Source organism: Podarcis pityusensis (assembly GCF_964106645.2).
Source record: "Podarcis pityusensis genome assembly, chromosome: 17".
Classification (NCBI taxonomy): Eukaryota; Metazoa; Chordata; class Lepidosauria; order Squamata; family Lacertidae; genus Podarcis; species Podarcis pityusensis.
Genome location: NC_138042.1, coordinates 39,172,174 through 39,188,844, shown reverse-complemented (window position 1 = coordinate 39,188,844; position 16,671 = coordinate 39,172,174). Strand labels below are relative to the sequence as shown.

Here is a 16,671-nt window from a genome sequence, read left to right as displayed (position 1 = left end):
TGGCGCTCTTGCAGCTACAGCAGCCTTGACACGGAAGTTGAGCTTCTCCCTTAATAAACTCAGGAGTCTCAACACCAAATGAAATATTCCCTGACAGTGTCATGGGCAGGAGAGTGACTGGTACACCAGCAGATTCCCTCAGCTGTTCAAAGTGTCCAACACAAGATATAAACACTCCAGATTGGCACACAAATTAACAGAAAGCCTAGAAACAATTCTGATAATTTTTAGCAACCATTCTTCACAGCTCTCAAGTCTGGGTTCAACCAGTGTTGAATCAAGCATCCAGGAGGACTTAGCTGGGAGATATTATTCCCCCCACCTCCCAGTATCTCCCCGACTCAGATCTTGTTAATATCAACCAGCTAGCCTTCTTGTCTGCAATTAAAACACGGCTGAAGGAGATCTTATTATAAATTGTGCTGGCATTTAATAACAGTATCAGTAGACCAGAGGGCAGTCTGATAAACCAACCATGGACTATCTGGCTGAGAGAGAGAAAGACCAGAAACGGCTACAGGCATAAAGTGTCTTGGTCTGAAAGCTGCAAAAAAAAAAATTCCCCTGACTATTCCCTCAGGTATACCATTCTGACACTTTTTTTGGTAGCCTTCTCAGATTCCCTAATTTGTCCAAAAGTTTTGCTGGCCCCCTACTGTGATTCAGTGAAGCCCAAATGTTTGTGAGAACCACTCCCCAAATAAACGTTTTCTTTCCCCCGCAATTAAATCCTCATTTTTATACTTGAACAGGCCCACTTTGAAAGGTGGCCTACAGAGGGTTGACTGTGGATCAATGCGGCCCCCAGCCCGAAAGATTTAGCCATCCCTGCAATGCAGGTGCTCCTACGCTTTGAAATACAGAAACAGCAACAGCTGCCACCTTCCCAAAATAGCATTCCTGATTCACTTCTCCTGAAGCCTCCATTTCAGTTTTAACCGAAAGATATGGCGGTTTCATGACACTCATTAGGCGCACTGGATGGGATTCAGCTGAGTTGTCACATGCACAGAGCAAGGTCCTCTCACGCAAAAAGACATCCCTCCTCCTCCCCTGCACGCCCCCCCAAATCTGCCCTGGGGGATTGGGGGAAAACCCATAGCACGCTTAAGGGATGCAGGGATCAGACAGGGGTAGTAAAGTCTTGGTGCTCAAGCAGATCTCATTCCCCACCTGCATAACCACGTAGTCCTACACTGAGCTCCACCCATAGTTTAAAACGAAAGGAGAGTTAAGTTCCCAACTGATTTTTCCTTCAGCTAGCTATGCATGTCACAATTGTTTCTGAGCAAACTCCAGGCTCTGATGTTTTCAAGCAGTACACGTATAATAACCAACGCAGCACGACAGGAAAACCAGCAGGACAAGGCACTGAAAAAGTGTGGGGTGGCCATTGCTTGACACAAACAAATAAACTCAAAATAAATGCTGGGTTGCCTGGAAGTTACCCAGGCCAGGCCAATGGTTCAATTGGTCCAGTTTCGTCTAAATTAGGGCTGCCATACATCCAGATTTTAACGGACATTACCGGGATTTCAAAGGCTGAAGTGATGGCTGGGGGGAATTTCCAGAAGGCAGCGGTTTGTCTCGGATTGAAAAATCACATTTATTTATTTTTTGCATTTTCGTAAAAAAAGAAGAAGAAGAAGAACTTTTGGGGTGTCCTGGTTTTTACTTTTTTGAAATGTGGCAAGCCTAGAATTGACTGCCAGCCATTACCTCAGCCATTCAGAGGTCATTCTCAGCCCTGCTAACTGGAGATTCCTGGGGTCAAATCCTGGCTCTGCTACCGAGCTATGGCCAAGAAAGCTTTGAAGGGAGGCATAAGTGAGCCTACTCGGTTGCTCTTATGCTGTTTCAGGGCATCTTCATAGTGGCGTAGCCTGGGGGGGCTGTGGACCCGGACACAAAATACTGTGCGCAACCCACAGCAAGCTCCCTCGCTGAGACCGAAGCACACACAGCATGGGCCTTCAGGGCTGTGGTGGCACCTGCTTCTCCTTGTGGCCGGTGAAGGGATGCCCGCCCCTGGGCAGAACCACCCCCAGCCAGAGCCCAGACTTTTCCTGGCCTGCGCCAGTCCTTCCCTGGGGTCTCCCTCCTGGCGTGTGTTCTTGGGCAAGGCGGCACCCCAAGGAGGGAGAGCAGAGAAGAGAGCTACCCGCTCGCCCAAGACCCCTTGGCACCTGCCCTTGTGCAGTGCGGCTTAGGAGAGGTAGCTGGGGGAGGGCTGCCCTTGGCATCACACCCTGCTCTCCACTGATCTCCTCCTAGGCCTGCTGCAACTGCAGTTCTGGTTCTGCTGGGACATCGCTAAGCCTGCCAAAGAGCTTCAGCCACTGCTCCTGCCAGGAGCTAGCTAAGCTGAGAGGGCAACTGGCGAAGTTCGCCTATTGCCTCCTCCATGACACCCGCAAGGAGGTTAGGGAGCGTGATCCTTGCCTTGCCCCGGGTGCTGCTAATGCATGCTACACCACTGGACTTCAGTGGGAGGCAGCCCATGAAAAGCCATTCTGCCATGTGCTTGCTAGTAGCACATGCATTATACAGTCTGGACCAGAGACCGCTTTTCTCTACAAAAATTATTTCACACCCGATGACCCAGATTTGGAACGAAGCTCCATGACGCACGTACTTATATGACACATGCTTGAAAACATAGTTGTGCCATAGCAACCCAGTATATATTTTGAGCTGTAAGTGTAAGCATATTAGGCATACCTAAAATCGTAAAATGTGTTGACCCATAAATTCATTTCACAAATTGGTGTGGAACGGGTCTGTAATTAGTGATTGAAATAAACCATTAACAAATCATCTCAGCATTTAAATAGCACTTTGGGGCGTTCAAAAACTTCGGGGACATGATCACAATAAGTTTAACAACCACCCTGTAAGGTAGGTCATTATCATCCTAATCACCACCTGTATCTTGTGGTGAATGGCTTCTTGGGGAGTTCATCACAGAAGTTAGATTTGAACCAGAAGTCGCAGCCACTGCTCTGCACCTGTGTTTGAGAGGTAGATTGTGGCTCTCTCTCTCTCTTTCTCTCTCCCAGCTAATTTCCAATATTGTGTTCCTGTATATAATGTAAAGAACCAATAAGATTTCTGTCCCTGATTAGAGAGCACCCCTTTCCAAGTTCTTTGTATGGAAGTTAGTACTTTGCAGAATCTTCCATAGAACATGCCTGCTGTTCTCCATCTACTATGGAAACTTGGTTTTCTTTCATTTTTTAAAAAATAGCACAACATGGTACACAGTTTTTAAAACAGTTTTGAAAATACGCTAAAAATGCTACACTATCTGATGAAGGCACTATTGATGGCAGAAGCTATATTTAAAACAAAAACAAAAACAGAGGATTGCAAGGGAATAAAAGGGCATGGAAAACCTTCAATCCTTCTGGCCAGTGGAGTTCACAGTGGCAAGACTCTGGTGGTCTTGCCAACCCCCCTGGACCAGAGACAACTTGTATGGATGAAAGGATGCATGACTTCCAAACAGGGGCCTGGCCAGACTTGCTATTATCCAGTGGAAGACAGAAGTGCCTGGTGTGCTCTGGTCCAGGGGGTCACAAAGAGTCGGACATGACTAAACAACAACAACAAGATGTCTTCTTGCGTTTGGGGCCAAAATCCTGACATTTTGCTCCTCAGCTGGAAAAACTTACAATGACAATTTGTCACACTTGTTTTGCATCTCAGTCTCATTTTGCCTGACTGAAAAGCCTGAACGTTTATCTGAACTTTAGCATACCTTTTTGCTGGGACACCAAGCTTCAGTCAATAGAATAATGAACTAATATGTCTGTTGATTAATCGGAGGAGTTAAAGCTACACTTGCTTTTTAAGTCTACTTTAGTTTTGGCACGTTGTTGTGACAGGAAATGAAAAATAGCATATTTAAAGATGGCCGCCCTTTTTAACTTCTAAGAGGGGTCGGGTTTTCCCCTTGGTAAGTTAAACTTTAGGTTTTCTTACATTTCCTTCACTCTCTTAAAAAGGGGCCTGTCCTAATATTCTGGTAATTTTCAAATATAAATGTAATTGATTAATTAATCACTGAAAATACACAAATCAATTAAGCATTCTTTAATCAACCCAGAGAGCCTCAACTTGTTACAAATGTGTTTTGAAATTATAGCATAATACCCTGACTATACCATCTTTTACAGTCCAAGTTGAACAATGATTGTGAGTGAGGCTCTCTAGGCCACAGAGCAGAGTGGTTAACCAATCCTTTTATTATTATTATTTCTGGATGGTGTTCAGGCATTAAGGAGCTTGGATTATTTTAGCCATATGTCAAGGAAGGGTGCCCAGAGCCTCTATCTCTCTGCAGAGGTGAAGAAACAACGCAGGGCAAGTGTGTGGTGTGGTGTGTGGTATATGGGTTGGTTGTCATCCTTAGTTGTGGTGGTGGTAGTTTGTGTGTTTTTAAGGATACTGTTGACCTGACACAAATCAAGTTCTGTGGAGTGTAATTATGGACTCTTTCTGTTTATTCCATTAGGAAAGAAAACAAGATGGCCATCTGTCGCGGATGCTTTAGTAGTAGTAGTTATTTTATTGAATTTATATACTGCCCTATAACCGGAGGTTGAGATTCCTGCATTGCAGGGGGCTGGACTAGATGACCGTCGGGGTCTCTTCCCACTCTACAATTCTGTGATTCTAAGATAGATGTACGCAGCAAATACACTAGCAAATAAGAGGCATCCACAGTGACCGCATATTTGCTTCTGCTAGCCCAACAGGCACACGGATCAGAAGATAAACATGGGCAGATATGAGGCGGGACAGGGAGAAATTATTGCTCTGCAGCCCAGCAGTTAAGCTTTTTGTGTGTCTCAAACCGTTAGAAGGGCCATGAGATTAGATAAGGCCTGTGCGGTTTGCATCCTACCCTCAAGACCCATGACAATGGGCCAAAAGTATTGTAGGGGGGCCTTGCGCACCATTTTACGGGGTTCCTCTTCCTCTCCTGCAGGTGAAGGGAGCACCCTGTTGCAACAGATCAATAAAGATCAAGCTTACTAGCTGCTTTGCTTCTCAATATTCTCTGGTTGGCCTCTATTATTCTCTCCTACCAATAGGGAAGCTATGTAAGGACTCTATATGGGCTCTTGGATACCCCATAAGGGAAAAGGGCAATTTTTGTTTACAACAGTGGGACCCTCTATGCTGATGCTAACAAGGACAGCTACCTCCTATAACCAAGAATAAACAGGCAATCCTGTAATATAGTAACTAATTTAAGCTGAAAGCATTTAAATGTGACACTTGTGGGATATAGTTGGAAAAGAAAAAGCTAAGGAGAAAATCCTACACAAATCCAGAGTGGCATCCCTAAGACAGTTGGGTGGCGCCTTGTACGCCTCCTTCCTGCAACTCCTGCAGCCAAACTGGTGCCAAATGTATTGCTCTGCTTTCCTTTGGGAGGCAGAGAGGGGAGTCTTGCCATTTGGGCAGCCCAGAACCTCCAGACACACTGCCCAGGCTTGTGCCCCTGGAGAGGTCAATTCGGTATTGCTAACGCAGCAGTTTGACTTCACCCCCCCCGCCCACACACACTCCATTGTCTCTCGAGACAGACCGATGCCAACAATTGTGACCCACCTAGAGCAAAAGCTAGATGTGTCCTGTTTCTGCTGCCTGACTTGGACTGCAAAAGTTGAGCAGTTGCTCACAGGTCCAAAGGCGCCTGGCTGGCTGACAAGGTTACACTGGACTCCTAAGTTTTGCATGCCTGGTTTCAGTTAAAGTCAAATGAATCTGACCGAAAGGCAGGGCATAAAACTCAAGAGGAAAATAAACAAGGTGCTTCTTGGGGAAATTTTGCAGTTCCTTTGGACTTTATTTTAGAAACTTTTATATATGAAAAGCCCCCACCTGTGGAGCTGCTATTCTCACCCTCTCAAAGCTTTAAGAATGACCCAGACCTGCAGTTGTTGAGTGGGCTCCCTCCTCTTCAGGGAGGAAACAGTTAAGCTTCACAGCCCTCACTAAGGAGGAAGCCACATGATGGAAAATCTTGGGGTGGGGGTGGAGGAAGAAGAGAGCTGAAAAGCTTTCATAAGTGCCTAGAGGGCAGAACTTTCCAACCGCAAGGGAGGAAGCAGTAGGTTCCCTGACCAACTGCTGAGTTTTGGATGCACAAAAAGCCACACAAACTGAAGAGAGGACAAAACGTACATATTTCCTGTAAGGTGACACCATTGATGAACTGGGAGCGGGAGCACAAACCTATCCAGCACTCCAACCCCGCAATATCAAGCAGAGTGGATTTCCAAAAGCCCATCTGATTTGATAAGAGAAATTCTGTGTGTGTGAGAGAGAGAAGCCAAAAAGGGTATTTTGCTTGGTCAGATAAGACTTATGCTGCGTATTTAATGCAAGATCTCTGCATCTCACCTACACCGCAGTTTTCATGCGTGCCAAAAATAGTAAAATCAGAGGAAATCCAGTTTCTAAAAATAAGTTGGGCCGATATTGAAACTTTCACAAGGCGAAAGGCAGATTGTGTGAGATCTACAGATCCGGGGTGGGGCGGATCTCTTCGTACACGAAGGACCGAAGAGTTTTTTTAAAGGGGGAAATATTGAGATGGGGGAAGAGAAATAATCCACCCAGGATAGGGCAGAGGTGGTGCTCAGTTAGAGGCATAAACGGGCCTGCTTTCTCCTTACCTTTCTGTTGTTGGATCAGAGCAGTTCAGCGGATACCTCAGGTCTATGATGGTCCCATCCTTATCTTGCAGGGATCCCTGCTGCTGTGTGTAATATTCAACCAGTTCTGACAAAGTGGCAAACTTCTCTCCTCCATAGAGGTCATAAAAGTCCCCCGTATTCTGGATACGGATGTGGGTTACCTGGTCACCGATCCTGCAAGGAGAGGCAGAAAAGCACCTGGTCAAGAAAAGTTGGAGGTGCTAGAAATTGTGGAGGGGAGTGAAGGGAGGCAGGATTAAGCTGCTTTCATGGGTTAACTGGGGTGTGTTTTCATCAGCAGGGTTTAACCTCAGCACTCGTTTTAAATGCCAGCACTCGGCCCGAGACAAGTAAAATAACTTCCGCCTTTCATTTAGGCTGCAGACACACTATTATCTTTAAAGCACATTCAAAGCACATCACGCAAACAAGGAATCTTGGGAACTGTAGCTTACCCCCAATGGTGCTACAATTCCCAGTACCTGTACAAACAACAATTGCCAGGATTCATCGGCTGGGGGGTTGAAGATACTTTAAAGGTATTGTGTGTACACACTCTCATAGTGGAGTACAGTGGTACCTCGGGTTAAGTACTTAATTCGTTCCGGAGGTCTGTTCTTAACCTGAAACTGTTCTTAACCTGGAGCACCACTTTAGCTAATGGGGCCTCCCGCTGCTGCCGTGCGATTTCTGTTCTCATCCTGAAGCAAAGTTCTTAACCCGAGGTACTATTTCTGGGTTAGCGGAGTCTGTAACCTGAAGCGTATGTAACCTGAAGCATATGTAACCCGAGGTACCACTGTACCAGATAATAATTTGTGGCAGGGAAACGGAAAAGATGTTATCCAAAGGATATGGCTCCCATTACGCATGTGCACACTTCCAGATAAGTTTCTTCCAGATAATAAACAGTGAGAGCTTTCTTTCCTTCTGAAGCAAACCAGAGAATTCTATGGGACATGGAATAGTTACCAAAGGTGTTTTTATTTGAAATGGCATACAAAGCAAATCTGGGGGTTCTGGGGAATTTCTGTATGAAAATAAAAGACTAGTTCAGGTAAGAAATTTCAGTATGATCATAGAACTGTAGAGTTGGAAGGGATCCCAAGGGTCTTCTAGTCTAGCCCCCTGCAATGCCGAAATCTCAACTAAAGCATCCATGGAAGGTGGATCCACGACAGACACGAAACATCAGGAGGAGCTTTCTGACCGTGAGTCTGTGGTTCTAGTGAAATGTCTCAAGCAGCTGGATTTTCACATCCCTGAGATGGAGAAGAACTAAGCAGACAGCATCTGCCCCAGCATGTGTCTAGCACGACCACGAAGCTGGTGAAGGAAGTCCACAGCCTTAAGGGAGTGTCTGCACCCTCAGCCCAATGGCAGAACAGGACCTTCCAACTCCAGTTTCTGGCAGCTTTCCAGATGCTGTCAACATGGGCAATTGGTTGGCAACTGAGGGAGAAGTAAGCTTATAAGCTGGGCTTCCTTGGCCTAACTAAATCTGGCCTGCCCATTGTTTAGGGGTGGAACGGGGATCTAGCTGCCAGAAAAGTAGGTTAGGGAAGGAGAAACAGCTATTTTTCTTCTTCTTGCTCCATTTCCGGTCCACCTTAGTTTTAACATACAGAGATACCTCGGGTTAAGAACTTAATTCGTTCTGGAGGTCCGTTCTTAACCTGAAACTGTTCTTAACCTGAGGTACCACTTTAGCTAATGGGGCCTCCTGCCGCCGCCGCAAATTTCTGCTCTCATCCTGAAGCAAAGTTCTTAACCTGAGGTACTATTTCTGGGTTAGCAGAGTCTGTAACCTGAAGCGTCTGTAACCCGAGGTACCACTGTATTGTTTTTTCACTGGCCTCCACCCTGAGCTTACCAAAAACTCTCCCATATCCCCCCATCCCCTGCAAAAAAAAGGGCTCTACTTTACTTGCTCTGACCCAGAAAAATTCACTCCCAGATCCTGGAAATCTTATGAGTTGGATCATGTATTCCAGCCTCCTGCAATTGCAACTGTCCCATACAGGGATTGAACCTGCAACCTTGGGGTTATCAGCACCACGCTCTGGCCAACTGTGCTGTCCAGGCAGAAGGAGAAGGCAACAAGCCCCCTATGGTCCCACATCTCTCTTTAACCCCTTCATTCAACCCATACATGCTGCAGTCTGCGCTCTCCCACCCAGACTGACTTTTGAAACCTCTGTTTCAGTTTGCCTCAGAGTTTTCTGGATACCACTTTAAAAATTAACTATGAGGACAGGCACAAGCGGCTGTTACCCCCATCAATCGCAGAGGGAAACCCTCTGTGCGTCTGTAGGGCTGAACTATTTATGTGAGGTGGGTCCAGGCGAATGGACAGACAGTCCCATGGAGAGGTCCGTGGAAGGGAAGGAGAATGGTGCTTGGACGATTACCTGACAGAAAGGGAAAAATCTCCCTTGTTCTTCCGGCTGGGGCGAGCCAAAAAACTTCCATGAACGCCTCGTGCTTTGAGTAAGACCTCAGCATCGATGCCACTCAGGTCACGGTGGAACCACCTGGATTACGAGGGGGGAGAGAGAGAGAGTAGGAAAATGAGGATATAATAATAAACTGGGAGAAATGGAGGGAGGATGCAGCTTGCTCAACTCAGTCATCATGAGGAGGATCCCTCAAGACTACTACATCTCAAGAAGGGCCAGAAGGCAGACATTCTTCTCCCAGAATCCTCTCCCCTCCACTTAGTTCCAGCAAAACCCTAGTTCGCACATGCATGTTCAAAGGCAACATCAACCAGTGAGCTTTTCAAGGCGTTCATGTCACACATTCAGCTGTCCTTCATCAACGGCACATCCACATTTTCCTTTCACCCTAAGTGCTCTCTAGACCCAGGTTCACACTTTCCCCAAGAAAAGCTGCTCTTTAATGCTGAATTGGAACAAACAGCAATCTGGGTTTCCTGCAGATTGGCGTTTGCTCCAATCTAGCGGTAAATAATGGGGTTTTTTGTGGGGAAAGTGCCTGGGCAAAAAAAAAAAGCGCTCAGACATGGTGCTTTAAAGTGTGGAACTGTACCTAGAAATGTGACACAAAAGGCAGTCTGGATGACCCCTATGTAGGCAACTTTCCTGAGGGAGCAAAATGCCAGCCATTGAGAGCTCTGGACTCTCTCTCAGTTCCAGCTGCCAAATCCATAAAGCTCTACACAACTAACAGAACGGCCTCCTTCTACTTCCACTCACGCATAACACAACATCCTAGCTGTAGTCCCGGGGCAGGAACTTTCAAAGTCCGGGATAAAGAAGGGGTTGGCCTTCCATTTGCATTCCCAGCTCTTTCCTTACCTCATTATCGTCGGCAGGCAGCAGGCGGAACCGAAAAAACAGCAAAATAATAGCAACAACTGGAGGGACTCGCTTTAAGATGTCGATAAAGGAGGAGTCAGCATCGACGTGGTGAGGCTCGCTAACTTTAAATGTTCCTTCGCTGCCTCTGTCCACCTACATCACACGTTTCCTCGGCCTCCTGGCTTCCATGGTGTCCAATGTCTATTTGGGTTGCTGGGTAGGGGCAGACAGACCCAACCGAGGCAAGTGCACAGTTCAGAGCTGGCGTTCACTACTACAGGAACAGGAAGCATATCTAACTTATCGCCCCTATACATGCAAGCTGCTCTGCATACACTTCTGCTTCTCCTTTTGGGTCCCTCTCCTTCCGTTCCCTCCTCCCCCCTGCACCAGTATTTCTGGGGCTTTTTTTGTGGGGAGGGAGGCTGCGAGGGCAAGATGGCACGTTTAACTGACACCTGTGGGGAACAGACACCGGCAACAAATGCAGGGATGATACGAAAACAGTGGTACCCAAGAAAGGTACGGGATACGGGATGGATACAAAGGACTGTTTGTCAAGGCACAGCATACACAGCATGCTCATGTAACCATCTGGTAAGCTTTGTTGCCCGTACTATTCAGTCCAGAGGCAGGGAAAATTTTGCCACTCTCTGGCTACTTCCCTAGATTTGTGATCAGATGGAGAAGTGTGGTAAGATTTTTCTCACAGCCTGGCAAGATGATATAGGGAAGGAGCCTATCAAGTGGTTATATGCATACAGTGTGGTAAGTTACTATTGGGGGAATTATTGTTTTTTTGTTTTTTTATTTATTAAATTTGCATCATGTCCTTCATCCATAGATCTCAGGGCGGTTCACAACATAAAATTACAGTATGAAAGGAGGAAGATGGAGTCTGCGGAACTGGCAAGGCTAAGAGCAAAAATGAAGAGATCAAAATGACGAAACATTCTCTGAGGATTGGAGACCTTTCATAGAACATCTAAAGAACTATTGTTCTTTACACCAAAGTGTTGGTGTTGGTGTTGACCTTTAAATCCCTAAACGGCCTCAGCCCAGTATACCTGAAGGAGCGTCTCCACCCCCATCATTCTGCCCGGACGCTGAGGTCCAGTGCCGAGGGCCTTCTGGCAGTTCCCTCATTGCGAGAAGCAAAGCTACAGGGAACCAGGCAGAGGGCCTTCTCGGTAGTGGCACCCGCCCTGTGGAACGCCCTCCCATCAGATGTCAAAGCGATAAATAACTACCTGACATTTAGAAGGCATCTTAAGGCAGCCCTGTTCAGGGAAGCTTTTAATCTGTGATATTTTACTGTATTTTTTGTTTCTATGGAAGCCGCCCAGAGTGGCTGGGGAAACCCAGCCAGATGGGCGGGGTACAAATAATAAATTATTATTATTATTATTATTATTATTATTATTATTATCATAGTTGCATGAAAACATGAGCAGGATTTGAAATATGAGCAGCATTAAGGCGAATAATTTAGGATGGATATATGGAGAGTTATAAGATAAAAAATGCAGCATTAAAGGATAAACATAGAACACCATTGAGGGTGGGGGGTGGGGGGTGGGGGGTGGGAATACAATGCATAAATTAAAGGTAGTGTTGATGGCAAATGTAAACTTTTCAACACTAAATAAGCATTTTTTTATTTTAAAAAATACAATATATAAGACACAAGATCTCAGGGCTAAACCTTGTAATTCTGGACCATTATTTTTTTGCAGACTTGACTTCCAGAGACTACAAACTTCCACCAGTCCCAGCCAGCAGATTTTCTGTGGATATTGGTTGGCCATAATAAAGGAACACTTTAGAAAGAAAGCAAAAAACAAACAAACAGCCCACCTCTGTGAATTCTGTTCTAACAGGTCAGAACAGCTACGTGTGTTTGACCTTTAAATATTTACTGCCCCATGCAACCGCTCAGGTGGATTGTGCAATCGCCTTGGCCTTGTGATTCTGTTGCAAGAACCTCCTTCCGAAGAGATGCTGTCTTGCAAAGCTGCATTGCCTTGCTATAACTCTTTGCTGGTCTACCCTGAACTGGAACTACACTGAGTGATGCCTGCACAGTCCTTACTTTAAGGGAAGGTATATTTTCAAGAGCTGAGCCAAGGTGGCCTGAAAATGGCAATGGTAAATAGATGAAAAGAACGCTGTTTCAGTTAATCAGACTGAGAGCCAAGGGCTCTATTTAGTGTACAAACATTGCTGTAACCTTTAGATGGGGTTTCCAGGACCAAAAAATGTAGCAAGCCTTCATTCCCACAGAAAGATTTAATAAAGCACTGGTCTTCAGCGGATGGATGGAGGTACTCAGACTGGATCTTGACCACATCTAAGATGGGTTGCACCAGAAGCAGCAAATCCATCACCACTTTCTTCTTCTAAGTGAATACACTTTTTGTTATATAGAGGAGGAACACAGAACAAGAGAGCAAGGAAAATAGATAAATTAGGTCAAAGCACCGTGGAGACTACAAATGGGCTCTGTTTCTCTGCAGACCCACACGAAGAAGACCTTACGCTATCCTAATCCTGTTAGCTGCTATTGTGTGTGGCAGGCAGAGAGAATACGTTCTTTCTGGAAATTATGTATTTATATTTATTTTACGGGATGCGGGTGGTGCTGTGGGTAAAACCTCAGCGCCTAGGACTTGCCGATCAGAAGGTAGGCGGTTCGAATCCCCGCGGCGGGGTGCGCTCCCGTTGCTCGGTCCCAGTGCCTGCCAACCAAGCAGTTCGAAAGCACCCCCGGGTGCAAGTAGATAAATAGGGACCGCTTACTAGCAGGAAGGTAAACTGCGTTTCCGTGTGCTGCGCTGGTGCTGGCTCGCCAGATGCCACTTAGTCACGCTGGCCACGTGACCCGGAAGTGTCTGCGGACAGCGCTGGCTCCCGGCCTCTAGAGTGAGATGAGCACACAACCCTAGAGTCTGTCAAGACTGGCCCGTACGGGCAGGGGTACCTTTACCTTTACCTTTACCTTTACCTTTACCTTTATTTATTTCACAAGATTTATATACGGCTTAGTTATAACAGTAGCAACAACCTCTCATTGCATAGGCTTCGTAGATTAGTGAGAATGATGTTTCTGATGAAGAAGACTCTAGCCCAAGAAAGCTTATGCCATTAAAAATTGTTACTCTTTAAGGTGGAAGTGTTGCAAGCCCTCCGAGTGTCACTATTTTCCAGAGACAGCCATCCCGGTTTCTGATTTGATCCCAGAATGTCCGACTTTTCCTTAGGACATTCCTATTTTCATTGGAGAAATGTTGGGGAGGGTATAGAGTTATGTGACTCCCGAGCCAAGGAGATAACCCTTAGAAGATATCTGAAGGCAGCCCTGTATAGGGACATTTTAAAATGTTTAATGTTTTATTATGTTTTTATATATGTTGGGGAAACCCAGTCAGGTGAATGAGGTATTATTATTATTATTATTATTATTATTATTATTGAATAGGATATCTTTTTTTATCAGAAATGTTGGAGGTCATGTTGCTGTCGTTTTGCTAAAATTGTACAGTGGCCTTCTTCAGTAGTAACAGTAATAGTAATAAATTACTACTACTACTACTACTACTACTACTACTACTACTACACCCCATCCTGGGCAAAAAAAACCACCCCTCAAGCACCCAGGGGGAATTTCCAGAAAATCTATTTATTTATTTTGTGAATTTCCTAAAAAAAGAGTGAGAAACTTCAAATTGTTTTCAAAGCTCAACAACTTTGATCCCCCCTCTTCAAAACAAGCTTCTGTGTCCAGATTTTCACTCTCTGAAATATGGCAACCCTGTAAAAATAGTTTTGTGTTATGCCAAGCCCATCATGGCAGCCATTTTGTGACTGGCACTCACAAAATGCGAAATGTGCCCACTGATTCAAAAAGGCTGGAGCTCCCTAATAGATAGTGGACCGTTCAGATATTGGTTTCAGGTGCCTTACAATACTACCCTTACAATAATTTAAACTGCCACCAATCTCATGTCCAGATCCACTAGCTGTATTTTCCATTCAACAGAGTTTAGACAGAAAAAGAGGAAAGGGGAAATCCATCCACAAGGCATCTCCGTTCCCAACACAACAAACTGACGTTTGATGAAATGCTATAGCATTTCAAGGCAAGCAGAAAAAACTGAAGTAATTGAAAATAAATGTGGGGCCAGATGGGATTATGCAGACCCTCCAAGTGTCCTCATTTTCCTGGAATGTCCTGTTTTTCCTTAGGACATCCCTATTTTCATTGGAGAAATGTTGGAGGATATGGTCAGACATCCCTGTTTTCATCAGAGGGTATAAGTAACAATACAACCTTGAGAAGACACCTGAAGGAAGCCCTGTTTAGGGAGGTTTTTTAACGTTTAATATTTTATTATGTTTTTCTATATGCTGGAAACCTCCTAGAGTGACTGGGGCAACCCTGTCAGATCGGTAGGGTATAAATAATAACATTATTATTATTATTATGGAATAGGACGTCCCTATTTTCATTAGAGAAATGTTGGAGGGTATGGATTACGCAAATCATTGAACAGGGCTGGAATGCCCTATTGAATCCTAAAAGTAAGTACTGTACAGTTGTACCTTGATTGTCAAACAGCTTAGTTCTCGAACGTTTTGGCTCCTGATCGCTGCAAACCCAGAAGTGACTGTTCCAGTTTGCGAACTATTTTTGGAAGACGAACGTCCGATGGGGCTTCTGCAGCTTCTGATTGGCTGCAGGAGCTCGCTGCAGCCAATCAGAAGCTGCGTGTTGGTTTCCGAATGTTTTGGAAGTCAAACGGACTTCCAGAACGGATTCTGTTCAACTTCCAAGGTATAACTGTACTAGTCAGTAAATACTGAATGCACAGCCACTGCATGGGTTTTAAGAGTGAAAACACCCACCAACCGATAACCAAAAGCAATAAACCCTATCCTAAAGGCATAATTGCCCACTTTGATGGTTATGTGTCATAAATTATCTAATGGGAAATAAGCATATAGAGTTGGATGTTGAAAGACTGCCTTTCTGTTCTGCTAAAATGTGTGGTCAGCAAAGCCCCCCAACATCAAAGCTTATGGTGCCCATAATCCAGAAGGTTAACTAAACTTCCAGATTCAGTTCCTTACAGGCAGTTTTTGTTTTCCTTCACACATATAATTCTTCAGTGATCAATTAGGTTCCTCAACTCTGCTAGGCAAAAGTTTCGAATCCCTGATGGGAGAGAGACATACCTGCAGGATGGCATCAGGACCTCAGAGGTCCCCCACTAAGAAAGCTTGAGAAAACAAGGTACCACGGCCTACAGTCCTTCTGGAAAGAAAGGAGAGAAAAGGAGAGAAACAATATATACAATATTCAGTGAGCACAAAGGCGGCTCACATAACATCAATAATACAGAAATCAGTCTCCAGTAATTTTAAAAAATATATATGAAACTAATATTGTACAATCGCTGTGCATATCTACTGTGATATAAGTCCCCTTGAGTTCAATGGAACTTACTCCCCGATTAAGTGTTATCATCTTATTTATTTTATTTTTTTGCCACCTTAAACTACACGAGGAAAGACAAGGTAGAAGACTTTTAAATTTTAAGAAAGGAATAACGAAAGTATATAAATTGTGTTGTTCCAAGGGGTGTTCGCCTCACAGCAGTCTTTTTTCACTTCTCCTGGGGAGGGCAGGGGACAGTTTTGTTTGTTTCCCTGCTCTTTGACAATGTGTAACATGAGAAAATAACAAAAAATCTAAATAGCAAAAATATGTAGAAAATTTGTTTACAATGCAAATGCTCTGTTCACTTACTCTTTGGCATGCTGGCTACATTACAGTTTTAACAACAAGTGTGCATTTTCCTGAGACTTATCAATGTGTAGATTATTTTAAAAAATCTCTTGTTTTCTAAGAATTCAAGAGCTGGCTGTATCTCCCAGTATAACTAAGTTCTTTGCACATTACTGTCACAGTCCACATCATTCATTCTTCACCTGAAGCTTCTGTTTTTTGTTACAACCATTTAAACACCCCCTCACAATCTAACCACACCAATTTTACCGTTCTTCCTTTTTGCAGTTTCTTTAACCAGTCCGAGAAGCTACGGGGTGGGTGAATGTAAAAGTCGCTACATCCCAACTCTCAATCACATTGATACATCTTCCCAAACAGATTTGTAGAACATTGCGTTGCCACCAGATGTGTAAAAAAATCCAATGTGTGCGTTCTGACATTACCAATACCTGCTTTAAGAGAGAACGATATATGCTCCTACTTTTTGCTGCAGTTACTGGGACCAAAGCTGGAGGCCTAGAGCAAAGCAAACTTTCCCTGGGGCACCCACATTAAATCCAAACAGAAAAGGCCCAGAACTCACGTTTACCTGCCCGGGCAAGAAGCCTCTTCCTTAGTAACATGGATATAGCAGAAGCAGGAGGAAGCCCAGTTCAGATGGCTGTTCTAAGCACAAAAGGCTCCATTCTTTTCCCTGGCGAACGTCTCCCTGAGCTATAGTTAATAAATACACAAGGGAGTGTGTAAGGGGGGGGGAGGCTGAACCTGAGCAGGTAACTAGAGGAGGGACTGTCTGTTCGCTCCACCCCATCCACCTTCTGCGGAGGCCCTGACTGGGTGGATC

General features: G+C 44.9%; 1 protein-coding gene across 4 annotated transcripts in view; it reads right to left on the bottom strand.

Annotated features, from left to right (window-relative positions):
* The window catches only part of PTPN6 (protein tyrosine phosphatase non-receptor type 6), a 37,729-nt gene extending 21,151 nt beyond the window's left edge, over positions 1 to 16,578 (bottom strand). The window contains exons 1-4 of one of the 4 annotated variants that reach the window (XM_080987149.1): positions 16,411 to 16,578; positions 15,272 to 15,350; positions 9,125 to 9,247; positions 6,693 to 6,887 (exon numbers count right to left, since the gene is read on the bottom strand). In XM_080987149.1, coding sequence (XP_080843275.1) covers positions 6,693 to 6,887; positions 9,125 to 9,247; positions 15,272 to 15,285 — 332 coding nt within the window. In that variant the 5' untranslated portion in view covers positions 15,286 to 15,350; positions 16,411 to 16,578. Of the gene's footprint in view, positions 1 to 6,692; positions 6,888 to 9,124; positions 9,248 to 10,033; positions 10,294 to 15,271; positions 15,351 to 16,410 lie in introns of those variants that run through there. The other 3 variants (XM_080987148.1, XM_080987150.1, XM_080987151.1) reach the window with 3 other exon arrangements.
* Between the last annotated feature and the right edge of the window lie 93 nt (positions 16,579 to 16,671).